General features: G+C 33.0%; 1 protein-coding gene across 5 annotated transcripts; it reads right to left on the bottom strand.

The window, feature by feature from the left end:
- Positions 1-2559: 2559 nt before the first annotated feature.
- LOC134228561 (cell cycle control protein 50A-like) lies at positions 2560-14835 on the bottom strand. Of its 5 annotated transcripts, XM_062710219.1 has the most exons (10): positions 14737-14828; positions 13448-13581; positions 12522-12671; positions 12065-12275; positions 11640-11741; positions 10567-10785; positions 10153-10318; positions 9798-9831; positions 6206-6246; positions 2560-5208 (listed from the first exon to the last, which is right to left on the bottom strand). In XM_062710219.1, exons 1-9 carry the CDS (start codon positions 14795-14797, stop codon positions 6241-6243), a joined length of 1083 nt encoding a protein of 360 aa, XP_062566203.1. In that variant the 5' UTR covers positions 14798-14828; the 3' UTR covers positions 2560-5208; positions 6206-6240. The 5 variants fall into 5 exon arrangements, with proteins under 5 accessions (XP_062566203.1, XP_062566199.1, XP_062566201.1 ...); XM_062710215.1 differs by lacking the exon at positions 6206-6246 and having other exon boundaries at positions 9761-9831; positions 14737-14835; XM_062710217.1 differs by lacking the exon at positions 6206-6246.
- Between the last annotated feature and the right edge of the window lie 968 nt (positions 14836-15803).

Raw genomic sequence — 15803 nt, 5'->3', positions numbered from 1 at the left:
ACTTGTAATCAACAGGTATCAGATCCTGCTCTTGTGAATATTTAATTCAAACAAGCCGTTTTAATAGTTCAATCTTATATTCCAATAGATTTAAACGATTCACTGGTCATGATCTATGTTTTAACTTCTAACCTTTCCAAAATTTTAATTTATAGCAGTGCGACACGTGAAAAAAATATTTTGTACACAGTATCTCCGAATCCCTTTCGAATCACCAGATTTCTATCTACTCATTTTGACATGTATTGCTATGCTCTGGCATTTAGACGTATATTCTTTTGTAATCATTCAGGTATTTTGTCAATATTTAGTCTGTAATTAGTGGTAATTGTGACATCTTTCACAACTTCGCCCAGTGGACAATGCTCCACCAACTGCAGCAGTCAAAATAAGCTTCAACAAGTACAAAGGCCCGTTACTTAAGGGAATTTTAAATGTATACATCATTGTACACCAAAGCTCAATTGTTTCAGATTGCAGTCGTACATGATATGATCTAGCAAACGACAGAACCTATATCTGGGTTATAGGATCAAGTTAATCTACACACCTTTATCCCCCTTATTATTTTTAAATGAAAAACAGTAAACCTACAGATGATTTTTGCTTACATTTGTTTTGTCATTAGTTCTTTATTGGCCTACTTTCTGAATAAATGAATAAGACCTAAATTAGCTGTATTTATGGGGAAAATACAGTTAAACCGCAATCCTATTCCAATATTATTCAGCAAGTATCTAAACAATACGTTGCATGTGCCTACATGCGTAAATTTCTCTGTCAAGCAGCCTAAAAGTAGAAGGAACCTTATAATAAAACTGAACATATCAAACAAAATCTTCCATACCCCCTACATCCACATTTACCAAGCACATAGTATCGGGGAGGGGGATGGTCAAGGTCCCCCACTTTTTCCAGACATATGACTTTTTTTGTATATTTTACTACAGAAAAAGGTCATTGAAAGTCCGCCCCCACACCTTCTGTTCTAGTAGAGTCAAATAATGGAAATTTAGTGTTTTTCACAAGTAACAGCTTTTTAAAAAGCTTGCCTGACTACATCAATTTATCTGCATGAAGAGTGATAACCCTTTTGAGCAATACTTTGTGGGTTTCAAAATATCCTAACTTTATATTTTGAGAACCTTATGTAATTGAAATCTTGATTTTACTGAACTTGTAGAAGAATCATCTCTACACTGCATACTAAAGAACTTTGTAGTTGAAGGGGGGGGATCTGCAAGTGGAGTGATCTGCCCTTGGATCTAAATTGATTTCAAACTACATTGTAACACCTATTATAAAACCTGTTATCAAATCACGCATTGTGAACATTTTAAAAGATGGATATAATTAAAAACACATTTTGTTGGAGTGTATTTTCTCCTCTGAAGTAAACAGTAGTAATGTGTGTTCATTATTTTTTTCTTAAAAGGGGAGGGGGATGACACTATCATATAATACATGATATATTGAGAATGAAATAAATAAATTTAATAGTTAGCTTTGTAGAAAGAAATATCCAAGATTATTCACTACTTTCTTATTTATCGTGTGCATCTGAACAAAGACATATAATAGATCGTGCATCTGGAGACGATGGCTTGAACTGCGTTGTTTATAATTATTGGACTCGTCCATTTATGGAATAAACCAACCGCGGGATCGGTAAACAAATTAGAAACATCATTTCTTTAGTGTTACGTGTATATATATACCATGTATACTGATGTATACGATATGTTGTTTTAAAGAATGGTGTAAAACTTGTAGATAGAATTTCTGAAGCATTAGAAGGAAGTTAAAAGGACAAACTTTATTTAATTCCATGGAAGTTAGCACACCCATTCATACAATAGAACAATCCAAGGAAAAGGCGCGAAGATAGCTTACTAGTGACATTTGGCGCGAAAAGAGCGATTCACCCCTTTAGTAGAATATAAATGGACTGATCCAGTAGTATAGAAATGCAGAAAAAAAGGATACACGGACATGTTGAAACGGCAAATCATATGGAATAATCTGTTTCATGCAAAAAAAATTAAAGGAAGTAAACACTGCAGTATTTCGCATCAGTAATATCTTTCTTTTTTCTGAAAACTGTTTCTTTTAAAATGCAGGTAAAGAATTCCATTGTAAATCAGCTTGCACAAAATCTAGCTCTTTAGATATGGCCGCACATTTTCGGATCTTGTAAATATCAATCCTTATACTGCCTGACGCCGTGACGTCAGGCAATAAGAAAATTTCGTTTCGACCCCCCCCCCCCTCCAACACACACTAAATAGGATTCGCGAGTTTGGAAGTAGTACAACTTTTCTGATCTGTTTTTTTAAATGATGCTACGTCACTGTTTACACAAATAAACCCTCTCTATCTTTGAGTGTAGGCTTACTGCTTTGAAATAATACACCTTTACCGAGTTCTGAAACTTGACAAAGGGATCAGATTACTACGACTAACTAGAATCTACAGAACTGTCAAAGGACCCTCTTCACACCAAGGCTTCAAACAAGACAATTAAGATATACACACTGTTACAAGAGGCATGGAAGAAACTTAAATTAATTATAATTTAATTTTTAAAAATCACAATATTCTATCTATCACATCAACATCAATTAAAAGAATCACAATTATAATACAAACAGGTTTTTAACATTGCACTTGTAACAAATTATGTAAATAATTACGATCCAAACGTACCATACATGTAACTCTGAATCTCAATCATTGTACAAATGTGTCAACTATATTTCCATTTCTTTTCTTTTTTTTATTAACTCTAAATATACATGCCAGATGTTACACTGAACAGCAAACTGACCTGTGGGTCTTGGACCATTTCAAGGTAAGTTATTCCAAATTCTAGTATTAAAAAAAAAAATAAAATAAATTTTAAAAAAAAGATGTGTTTGTGAAAGACTGATGCCCCTGTATGGCAATATAATGAAGATTAAACTTTTCTTAAATGCAAATTCAATATGTTGGTACCCAAAGTAAGGTCTTCTTAAAAAAAAAAATACAATTGTGAATTATGAAAGCCCCTAGCAACACCTGTTCAAAAGTTATGGTCAATAATAAGTTTTTGTACAAGGTAGGTCAAACTCCATGGTCAAGTTGTTGGTTTTTAAAGAAAGGTCTTGTTATAAGGGTTACATATTTGAAGTATGAAAGCCTTAGTCCTAACCCTTCAAAAGTTATGGCCAAGATTAAAGTTTTTAAAAAGTAGGTCAAACTCCAAGGTCAAAGGGTCAAGGTTGTTGGTATCCAATGAAAGGTCTTATCACATGGATTACATATGTGAAGTATTAAAGCCCTAGTCCTTACCCTTCAAATGTTATAGTCAAGGTTTGTTTTTTAAAAGTAGGTCAACTCCAAGGTCAAAGGGTCAAAATTGTTGGTATCCAATGGAAGGTCTTATCACAAACAATACATATGAAGTATGAAAGTCCTTGTATTTACTGTTCAAAAGTTATGGCCAAGGTTAATCTGTTTTAAAAGTATGTTAATCCCCAAGGTCAAAGTTGTTTGTATCCAATGGAAGGGCTTATCACAAAGAATACATATACAGAGTATAAAAGTCCTTGTATCTACTGTTCAAAAGTTATGACCAAAGTTACAGTTTGGAATTTTTGTGTAAAAGTAAAGTGTGTCAAACTCCAAGGTCAAGATCAAATGGTCAAATTTGGTGGAACTCAAAGAAAGGTCTTGTCACAAGGAATTGATATTCATAGCTCCTCTTAATGAAAAGTTATGGGGAAGGTTAAAGTTTCTGCAGATAGAAAGACAGAAAGATTGACACAACAAAAACTTTATACCCCTGAATCTTCAATTACAAGGGCATAATTTTTTTTACAATACCTTATTGTAGAGTGTAGAATCATTAGAACAAAATTTATCTTAACAATCATGGAATGCTTACATTTGAAAACATATAAAAAAAATTAAGCTTTTTGCTGGTATACTAGAGCCTAGCTCATACTTACAACTACAAATAAACATCAGAAATTCAATGGCATACAAATGCTTCTTTAAAGCCAGGAATTTCTTCCTCAAAATAACACCATGCACAGACAATGGATTTCAGTCATAAAAAAAACATTCTGAACACAAATAATATTTCTAGAAAATTTCTAAGAAAAGCTTTAGGCTTTATGAGAGTGTTGCAAATTTTACATTGCTTCTATTTATAGTAACTGAATTTTTTTTCCTGGACCTGCATCATATTTTAAAACCCTATAGCTCACTTTTCTTTAATATCTATTTGAATAAACTGTTACTGGTAATATGAATGAGCCAATTACCAAAGGTTGTTAAGTGTTACATGCATTAATGATCAAACACGAAATTGAGTAATAAAATTCTTAGTTCAACAGTGTACTACAAGTATTACTTGGTAGATAATAGACGATAAAAGAAAGAAAAAAATGTATACAAATATATGACTAGAAAAAAAGAGTTAGACATTTTACATAAATGAGAAATAAGAGCAGAATGATGCATTCATAAATGTAATAAGACAATGAACATGAAAACAGAAATTCATACAGTTGGAAATGTTCTTAGATTGCCTCATACTGTGACATAATACATATACAGTTTAACTTGGGTATCTCAACAACCAATATCTTGAAAACCATGAATATGCTGAATATATTTATAAGTCCCAACCACTTATTCTTTACAAGTATTTTACCCCCCACCCCCCAACAATATCTTGAATTCAATTTTTTTCCTTGGTCCCATTGAGTTTGAGATAACAAAGTTTGACTGTTAATGAACTCTTGCTTTAAACATTTGGTTTCAATATATGCAATAATAATTTACACAATAGCATGATTTTAGTAAATTACACATAGACACAATAAATACATCCACTATTTCAAATACATGTACATGTACTTATTATTTTTAATTATACCTTCACACATAAGGAAAAGTATCTTGCAACCTGATATACACTTAGCATTTTCAAATCAGCACTTCTATGATCAAAGAATAAAAATGTTTAACATTCATAGTCCCTGAAAATGTTCAATTGTTCTATTCTCAGTCAGTTATATCACTTCTTAGATTTCAGCAGGGTTCCTTCATGATATAATAAAAGAAGATTTCTCCTGCTTTGTTTATGGTCAAGTCTTTACTTTCACTTTCCCTGACTCTCAGAATGGAGTTTTGGCAGTCACATTGATCATGTCAGAAGCTCTGAAATTTACAACAAATTTATAAAGTAAAAACAGTTATGCTTTTAATTTTATGGTGAAAAAAATTAGTAAATAATTAGTACACAAAAATAAAAAGTTCATTTAAAGTACCTGTATATATTTAAAAGTAAAGTTCAATCAAGTGCAATAACTCAAAAACTTTTTAAACATTTTATTTTAAGAGCTGGAGGGAAAGGGGAGAGGGGGGTTAATTATGCATCCTGGTGCAAATATCTATAAGTATGTGAAAAGGTACACATATACGTATATACCTAGTACACGTGCAATTGATACACCTAGTAATCGTGTCTAAATACTAATCACATATTTAATCAATACCGTATAAGCAGAATTTTTAGAGAGGATTTATTTTTGGCATTATTAGCGAGGTTCCCAAGATCGCTTAAATTGAATATCGCTAAAAATTAATTGCGCTTTATATCTAATATATTCTTTGGTGAGCTTTTTAAAATTGCTAAAATTATATATCGCTAAAAATAAAATACCAATTTTCAAGGGCAAATCGCTAAATTTGCGTCTCGTTAAAATTTGAACTTATAATGGACTATTACTCTTAACTACTAAATTTTCCAATTTTTGAATATTTTTTATGTTTAGAGTCAAAGGATCCAGAATTCTTTTTTTTTTTTCTTTTCCTTTTTTGGGGGTAAAATATTATTATTATTTTTTTTATTTTGTAATTATTAAATACTTATTACATGTTTTAAATGTTACATGATGAAATGTTTTACAGCAGAAGCTTTCAAATTTGTGAGTAAAACAATTCTTTTATTTAAAGCTTTTTAATCTTTGAAAACAAATTAGTATTAGAAGCATGTAAAGGTGTTAATAATTATCAATATTTAAGCAAAAATACAAACTTACAAATGTGTAAAACAAAGCTAGTGCATGTATATACATGTAATAAAAAAAAACCCAGTAAACTAAAAATCCCCAAACTAGGAAGCATATATAAACTATCTTCCACAAAAACTTACAGAAGTTTTTAATACCAATAACTGCTTCATCATCATCAAATCTACAAATTTTTAAGAGAACTTAAAAATAATTTTCTGTTCTATAAAGTAATAAAATGTGTGTGCATGAAAACAATGCGTAATAACAGCTTTCAAAGAGAACTCAATGAACATGTGTCAATTGTAGGTACACCATGATACAAAAAAGTTATGCATAGCACTTCATTATTGGTTCAACATGGTAGGATTTTTTTTTTCAAATCCTGGATATTAAAATTCCATCTGAAACACACCAAAATCAAGCTTCCATAGAGTATATGGAAGTTTTCATATATAGATTCCTGACCCAAACACAGGGACATCTTATTTTGCTATAAGTTCTCTGGTACACATACATAAAAATATTTGATGTGCAATCTGCAGAAATCATATTTTTGTTCGAAAAGTTAATTCATTTAATTTAGTGGTATTATCCCTGTTTCCAAGAACTGCATAATCTTCCACCTCATCATGCCAAACATCATTTTGTTAAATGTTAGTAAAACAATTTTGACAGATGATGAATAATATAGAACACATGTAAAATAAAAAAAAAATTCCTTTACTTTTGTATTTTTTTAAATGATGAGTGCATCCTCACAATCTTTCTGACAAAAATTCTCACATCCTTATGTAAAATAAAGTTAAAAAAAAAGAAAACCCAGAGACATGGGAGCTGCCTTCCAGTGCTAACCACAGTTCATACTCTGTGTGGTAAAGTAACTCCCATAAAGATGTAGATTATTCTAGCTCACACATCTGGATATTTAACTCATAATAATGGCCATCATGAAAATTATTTAAATTTCCATGAGAATACAAGAAAAAGAGAAATTTTAACCAGCATTTTTATATTGTGATGAATGCACTGATTTCAGTCAACCAATTCAAAAGAAGTTCCATGCAACCCTCATCATTTATGTTTGATAGTTTAATTCAGCTCAGTCCTCAAACCATGCACTCTAAGAGAGGCTAAAATCAAAATTCCAAACCCTTGTGTACATAACATGAGACAGCCAAATCGGGTCAATCATACAAAGAAAAGAAGTAGGAGTTGTGAAGACAAGAAAGCGTTCCTATTATATTATTTTTACTATCTCTGGATCAAACTGTATATAAAGGAGACTGAAATTACTAATGCAAATGTATAAATGGAAGAGTTCAAGACATAACTAGAACTGTCCAAACGGGACAAAATACCCCCCGCTGGGTTTTTCAGAAGTGCTAAATCATGAATATTTTATGGATCTAAGAGAAGATTTAAATCATTTTTAGTGCAAATGTAATTGCTCATTACATTTTTTATAAATGAAATGAAGGCGCAGCCTAATAAAAGAAAATAGACTTAATATACATCGTCAGAAACCCATGGGTGATTTCGTCTTTTCTTATCACCCGTGGGCAAACTCGCCGAAAAATCGTCGTATGTAATTAAATATGCATGGGTCATTTGATTGGCTGCTTCACAGAGTCGCGATGCCAAACAATGAATTACAGTTCACATTACATATGCATGTTCTGCATTGCAAAAACATGAAAAACTCATTCCGTAGTTAACACAGCTGATAAATCCACTCACCAGTGCATTTTGCAGCTAAAAAGAGGTACCCCGATATAATGTCTGATGGATATTAATGTTAGTGACCTGTACAAATTGACTTTCATTGTTTTAAATCAAACTTCGCACGTTTCAACGAGCGTCAAAATATTTACCATAAATAGCAAAGTAATAAACGTATTTTTCAAAATTGACGAGTTACATCTTTCTGATTGGTTGACTAAAAACAACAAATTGGCATATTTTACGGCGATATTTCAGCTACCGGTAGTTTGCCCACGGGTGATAAATAAAGATGAGATCATCCATGGGTTTCTGACGATGCTAAATTTATGGACCAGACACGAATTATGAACTTTTTGTCAGTGACCTTGAACTTGCATAAATGACCTTGGTTCAAAGTCATGACACAACCTCAGGTCATAAGCAATGTTTGTGTGAAGTAGTAGATTCAAGTTTTTCCATAATAAAGAAAGATATGGACTGGACACAAATTATAAAATTTTTCTTCCAGTGACCTTGAACTTCCCCAAATGACCTTGACCCAAGGTCATGACATATCCTTAGGTCAGGAGGAATCTTTGTGTGAAATGAGAACCCACCAAGTTTATCCATAAGAAAGATATGGACCGGACACAAATTCTGAAATTTTTCTTCCAGTGACCTTGAACTTCCCCAAATGACCTTGGGTCAAGGTCATGACACATCCTTAGGTCAGGAGCAATCTTTGTGTGAAATTAGAACCTACCAAGTTTATCCATAAGAAAGATATGGACCAGACACGAATTATGAAATTTTTCCTCCAGTGACCTTGAACTTCCCCAAATGACCTTGGTTCAAGGTCATGACAGACCCTTAGGTCAGGAGGAATCTTTGTGTGAAATGACAACCTACCAAGTTTATCCATAAGAAAGATATGGACCGGACACAAAGTCAGAAATTTTTCTTCCAGTGACCTTGAACTTCCCCAAATGACCTTGGGTCAAGGTCATGTCACACCCTTAGGTTATAAACAATCTTTGTGTGAAATTAGAAGCTACCAAGTTTATCCATAAGAAAAATATGGACCGGACACGAATTATGAATTTTTTCTTCCAGTGACCTTGAACTTCCCCACATGACCTTGGGTCAAGGTTATGACACATCCTTAGTTCATGCCAATCTTTGTGTGAAATTAGAATCTACCAAGTTTATCCATAAGAAAGATATGGACCAGACACGAATTATGAATTTTTTCTTCCAGTGACCTTGAACTTCCTCAAATGACCTTGGGTCAAGGTCATGACACACCCTTAGGTCATGGGCAATCTTTGTGTGAAGTAGTAGATTCTAATGTTCCTCTGTAAGAAAGATATGGACCGGACACATTTGCACAGCTAGACAGACGAACGGACAGACAAGGTGATTCCTATATAACCCCCCCCCAACTTCTTTTGCGGGGGGTATAATTATAACTTATACCAGTGTTGTTTGAACGTTTGCCCAACCTTCTCTACCCTCTCCAAAAGTCTTCAGACTGAATTTAACATGTTGATGAGATTTACATTACATGAACACTTGTTTGATATGACAGATATTTTTAGCTCATTTGTGCATTGACCCAAATTTTTAAGCTAAATGATTTTATTTGTATTGTCAGCAGCACAGCTCAAGAGTAAAAACTCTTTGAATGTGTGACATATACTGTAAGTTCTCATACTTTGGAAAAAAAATTACGAAGTGAAAACTGGAATGCTGAAAGCATGTGCATCTGAGTGGCAAAGTAAACAGATCTATAGTAATGAACAAGGCCAGTTGACTAAAAGGGCAATGATATGTAATGGTTCATGTATGTGTGACTGAATAAGAATGTGTGTGTCATTTGCATGCATTTTATACAAATGTAATTTCAGCTCTTTTTCCCACTTCTTCTCAGGGATTGCTTTATATATGGAGGCCATAACACCACAAAAGGGTCAGACTAGCAGCTAATGACTTGCCTTTATACACAGATAACTAGCAGTTATAAGGACTTGCCTCAGTGTCAAAACTGTCAACAGGAAGGGCTACACTGTGAGCAAAGTTACACTCTGTTTCAATTCATGATAACAAGACATGTTGGCAATTGAAAGTTTATGTGCATTTTAATGTACTTATATCAATACAAGTACTTACTCGAAACAAAAAATACTACATTAAATACATTACAATGATGAAAAGTTGCTGTTTATATAATTGTTAAAAATGAAAGAAATGAAGGTACCGGTAATTTTAAAACATAAAACAGAAATTCTGAGATGCAATAACATATTACTGAAACTGAGTATTATACATGTAAAGGTAGGAATACAGACCCATAAGAAGTTACTTTTTTCCTGGATGTTATACTTACTTTTTACCATACTTAATGTGAATAATGAGGAAAATGACACCCAGGAGCACACACAAACATCCGGTCACAATGTAGGCTATTCCAAGAAAGGGGTTCTTCCCTCCAAGCCATGAGGTGTTGGTTAAAATGATGGATTTCTTCCCATCAAAGGAGGACACGGGATAAGCTGAAAAGAGAGGTCCAACATTTCGTTTCTACCAGTGTACTGTACAGATTTAAGTGATGAATATTTCAAAAAGATGGAGAGCAATACAATATACACCATGGTGGAGAAAATGTAGCAAAATTGCATTAATATACCGGTAATAAAAATTACACAGCAGATCCATTCATTTCTCATTAATCCTGTAGCAATTTTGACTAATTCAACCAAATAAACATATATAAAATAAAAATTAGTGTTGATCATTGTACCATATGCTATTTGAAGTTTGTAGTTTCCTTTCGGTAGACCAGTTTTAAATGTGCCATCGTGGTTGATTTTTCGGTAGAGTTTGCGGAAGTTAGGAAGAGCAGCTGTCCTCATCCACACAATGAGATCCTCATTGATGTAGCCATTGTTGTTTGGTTCAGAGCTCAAGTTGTAAACATTCTTATCATTCCAGTTTGGTGGATTAGTAAACCCTTCCCAGCCTACAGATAAAATTTATTTAAACTTTAAAAACACAAAATAAATACTGTACATACAATAAGTCTTGAATTCACATGAACCTAACCATATGTTTATACAAATACATGATTAAACTGACAGTGTTTATGGACATTTTACTATAAAATCAAAACTCTATAATGATATAATCTACATTTGCCTACTGCTGTGTGTATATGAATACTGAAGTTTAAGACCAAACATTAACGTCCCAAAATTCAACATTTATACAAGATTGCTTCACTGTAAATGTAGGTCATATCAAGCTTCTGAAACATATCTGGTAGTAATAACATGCAATCAATGCAAGTTCAGTCATCACAGGGCTAAGAATAACTTGGGAAAGAACCAGCTCTTAAGATTTTTAACTTGTTTCACTTCCCTAAAAAATGTAGGTTAGGTTCAGTATCTGAAGCAAATACATGTATGTATAGTATATTCCTTGTTGAATCATCCATGCAAGTCTGGACTTACATTTACTTAAGAATTGCTCATAAAATTTAAGCCTGCTCACTCATCCAACAAATATAGGTCAGATCCCGCATCTGAAGCATGTCTGGTAGTTTGCATCCCAATTAATACATGCTCCTAAAACTGAGACAGGATGCCAATGCTAACACTGATATAAGGGGTATAGCATGAGCTCGTCTCAGCAAGGTGAGCTAAACAGTATGCGAGTTCTTACAGTGAACATGATATATGTGATTTCTGACATTGAACCATGATAAGCGCGTGTTCTGACAGTGAACCATGAATTATGGACAGGAACACAAGGATAACAGCGACACACTAAAATTTGGGGTACTATACGAGTTTTATGCAGATTTTTATCACTTACTTGCAGGGTTGTTAAATTTGTCCTGTTTATCTGAGAACCAAGCAATTCCTGTTGCTATAAGACTGATATTCTCATTACCATTGAACTCTATGCTGATGGAGTCTGGAAAATAAAAACGTAAATTCTTAAATATACAGACCATCAATAAAGACATAAACAAATCTTATCGTTTTAAATATTTACCGGATAATAAAGTATTTATTCTCTTTCAACAATTACATACAGTTTTAAGACAAACACTACAAGAAAACTTGGAAAAGTTTATTTTGCTTTTATAGAGTTAAATCAGTGAAAAATGAGAATCTGCCATGAATTAACTATTATATACTCTAATATAATTTTTTTTCTGGAGGTTGGAAAAAAAAGAGGATTAAAGTTTGGAAGCAGAAAACAACTGCTCTTTATCATTTTATATTATTTCATACCATTAAATAGACTGTTAGCAATAGCCCCACAGGGTGCTATGGGTTTTGTTTCACTGGAGCTGATAGACTTAGTTCTATAAGGTTCACAGTCCGAGTTCAGAGAACTGGCTGTTACCGCGTCCCCGTGTATTTGGTTGTCATCACGAGATCTCACATAACGTCTGTGGTTTTGGTAATAGTTGGACAAACCATAGTACATGTATACATCTTTCTGCAAAGCAAAGTACAGTGTTACAGTGTGCCCTAATACATGTACTCTTTGAAGACTTGAACATGTTGAACCATTGAAGAAAAATTTTATTATATACAGGTAATTATCTTGACACTTTGGCATTTTAATGCTGTAAATTGAACATCCCAAATACATATTTTTTTCAAAAAATATTTTCTACTTAATAATAGAAACAAAACAAAACATTAAAGAATACTTTGATTTTCAACAAAGTAAAAAACCTACTGGGAAATCTTCCTCCAGTGTGAATGTGACATCACAGTAACACACATATCCTGACACATTGGTTCCCAGAGATTCCAGTCTGGATGCACAGGTTGTAGTATTGTCAGATTTGTCATAACAGAAGGTGTAGTCCATCACCTTTTCCATAACCTATAATATCAAAATACTGGGTATTAATTTATTAAGACAGATGATTTATTTTCATTGTCATAACAAAGAACAGATAGTGGCACATGTGTTGATGGAGCAAATTTTTATCTAAAAGTTAAAATAAATAAAGTCTTTTTGAGTTGTTTTTTTCCCCTCAGTATTGCAACTCAACTTTTATTTTCCTTCACATAAGTGACAATAGATGTGCAGTCTAACAAGTTTCATGTACCAGGTACTTGTTCATCAAACTTAAGTTTGAAGTTAAAGAATGATGGTGGATTATGGTGTCCTGCACATTATTTCACATCTTAATCTGTTTATGCATAGAAACATTTCTGGATATATATATACATACATCTTATGCATACAGGGGCCTTATATGCCAGCGGGCATGAAGAGGATAGGTGAGGTGATATACATACATCGTTCGAAACTCATGGCCAATAGCTTTGAGTAATCGAAAGAGAAACGAAGTGTAATCGGCCATGGGTTTCCAACAATGGTATACATATCTGATTATAAATTTTACAGTACATGAATATTATTTCAGAAAGAGTTGAAGTTACCTTTTACAAAAAAAAGGTCAACTTTAAACTAGAGTCCTTATTGTGACCAGACTTTTGGTTACAATTAGACATTATTTTTATTCAAGTTGACAGGGACACAAGTAAATCATATTACAAATCAACTTGACACCTACTTGTATTTGAAAATAATTTACCTAAAAATGTAATACCAGAGAGAACTCCCTTTTGTTAAGACAAAATTGTACTTACTCCATTTGAAGTAACCAGGAGGGCTATTCCTAAGGGAATGAATGCAATCCCAATGGCAAAGAAAGCAGGCAGGACTGTACCAGCTGTCAAGATTGGCTGCCATGCTGGTAACTTCTGTTGTTTAAATTTTGTGTCTATAAACAAAACAATTAAATAAAAATAAAATGTCTACATACAGAAAAAATAGAAAAGTTTTATTATAAATAGGAATTTGACACTCAATGCTGCTTAAAAAAGACATCTCGATCAACACATTTGACATCTTGATCCTGACAGGTCAGCCCAAGATTCCTGACAGGTTGGTTCGTACAGAAGACATGCCAATCAAGCAAAATTTTATGACAGAAAAGATTAATCTAGTGTCTGAATCAATATTATTATTAATGTAATTATTTTTTCTAATGATAAAATATTTGGTTGTCTTAAAAAGATAAATGAGAATGATTCAGTGGATGTAAATGTTCTCACTTACTTGTTTGTTCATCAATTAGCACTTGAACAAATTTTCTTATTTCCTTGTTTATTGTCAATGTCTTTTTACAATTAGAAAAAAGACATTCATTTGAACATTTATTCATTTACTTTTTAAAAAAAATTGAAATATATAATAATATTGCATAAAAAATTTTGTTTAGATCAAAGGTGTCTCACAAATAGATCAACCTTTCTTAACTCTTGGGCTGACATGTCTGAGCGGAGGTGTCATTAGATCTTAATGTCATTGGGCCGAGGTGTCATTGGCTGTTTGGGCTGGGATGTCTAACATACGCTAAAAGAATACTGATCTTTCGAAATACTTCCAAAAGGGTTTAAGGCTGACATAGAGTAGACTACACATGGTACGAATACCGTTTAAAATGTATATCCAGGAAATACAACTATTAGATAGACTGTTTCGTTTAATTAATATGATCTTTCAGACCAGATAACATGTGATAGATTTTTTCCTGACACAGCTCGAGCTTATTCATTCTTTCAAAAGTTAATACACGTGACGTGTATACAGAATTACAAATGCATCACCATTCACCACACACACGACACCGTGCATTTAATGTCAGGTACTAAAAGACACAGCTATATCTTAATATTTGCGTTTAATTAAAAAAAAATAAGTTCATTAAATTTTCTTGACATTCAACGATCAACTGTTTTGACATTGTTTACATTCAGCCATAGCTACCACTTTATTCTGCTTTTAAATGGCTCGAGAGAGTTAGAACATACTTATGGATATTTCATAGGTATGTGCATGTTTAAACTTTTATCAGGTTCTTCTTAAATCCCACCTTTTGGCTTTCTGCTTGTTTCTTTCTCCTCCGACTGACTGCCTGGTGTACAGATCGCCATTGCGGAAGTTTTTAATGATCAACAACGCCACCTGCTGGGTTGAAAAGGGAGTGAATTCGCAGCGGTTCCCTATTTGTTCGGCCCTTGAGTAATCGTCAATTCTTGCTTTATCATATTATTCTATGGTATATACTGGAGTTTATAGAATTAAGTTTTTTGTAAAATATTTATTATAAAGCCTGGTTGTAAAACGGAATTCATCAAATAGGTCACGTGTCTTGAGTCCTACATAAAGCAATTTATCAGCATGATCAGATAGACGGAACAAAAACAAAAATATAGAATGAAAAGGCCTTATAATATTGGCATGAAACATGTAAGACAAGACATAACATGACCCAGTGCTAGGGTATATTTGTCAACAAAGTCACTATAATGACTGTAGAATTTACAAATGCTGACTTAAACAAGGTTGTTGAAATCCCATAACATCAACTTATCTGTCAGTAGTCTGCTTCTACTTAAAAATTTATTAAAGTCAGAGCATTCTCTTCTATATCCATTAAGATGAAAGATGTAAACACCAAATGCAGGTGATAGCAGAATTTTACTGTGTAAAAAAAAAGGTGAGGTCTTCTTGTTTGTCATACTATTTAGTTGTTAGTTTGCTCCTATCATCTGGTAATTAAAACATCTAAATAAGAAATGTGCCAGACACTGGGATGCCTTTTATTCTAAGTTCAAGAAAACATATCACTGGAAGTTACAATTGCTAAATGATAAAATATTGTCAATACATCTGAATGTCCAGTTGAAGGCTAATTTTTTTTTTCTTCTCCTCATGAAGAATGATTTTAAATATAAAGTGTTTCATAAGAATATAAAAGCAGATTTGGGAAATAAAGTCCATTTGAGGCCCATCAGAATTCAAACAGTTTCTTTGAAGTCCTGGTATTTGACTTGTAAACACCAAAAGACAAGATGTAGTCCTGGGGTATAAAGTCATCTCAGAGAGGATCAAATTCATCTCTAAAAGCATGATTGATAAATGAGGTCAGCATCCCCC

The sequence above is a fragment of the Saccostrea cucullata genome, unplaced genomic scaffold (genome assembly GCF_032062105.1).
Source record: "Saccostrea cucullata isolate Sc308-1 unplaced genomic scaffold, CSIRO_AGI_Scuc_v1 ctg426, whole genome shotgun sequence".
NCBI lineage: Eukaryota > Metazoa > Mollusca > Bivalvia > Ostreida > Ostreidae > Saccostrea > Saccostrea cuccullata.
This window is presented reverse-complemented; position numbering and strand designations above follow the sequence as displayed.

Excerpts from the sequence above, each read along its gene's own strand:
- LOC134228561 (XM_062710215.1), bottom strand. The coding sequence starts at position 14,797 with ATGGCGATCTGTACACCAGGCAGTCAGTCGGAGGAGAAAGAAACAAGC. Across the intron at positions 12,276-12,521 it reads CACTGGAGGAAGATTTCCCA|AAAGATGTATACATGTACTA; the intron begins GTAGGTTTTTTA and ends TTTGCTTTGCAG. Across the intron at positions 9,832-10,152 it reads CACATTAAGTATGGTAAAAA|TGTAGCCCTTCCTGTTGACA; the intron begins GTAAGTATAACA and ends CTTTGCTCACAG.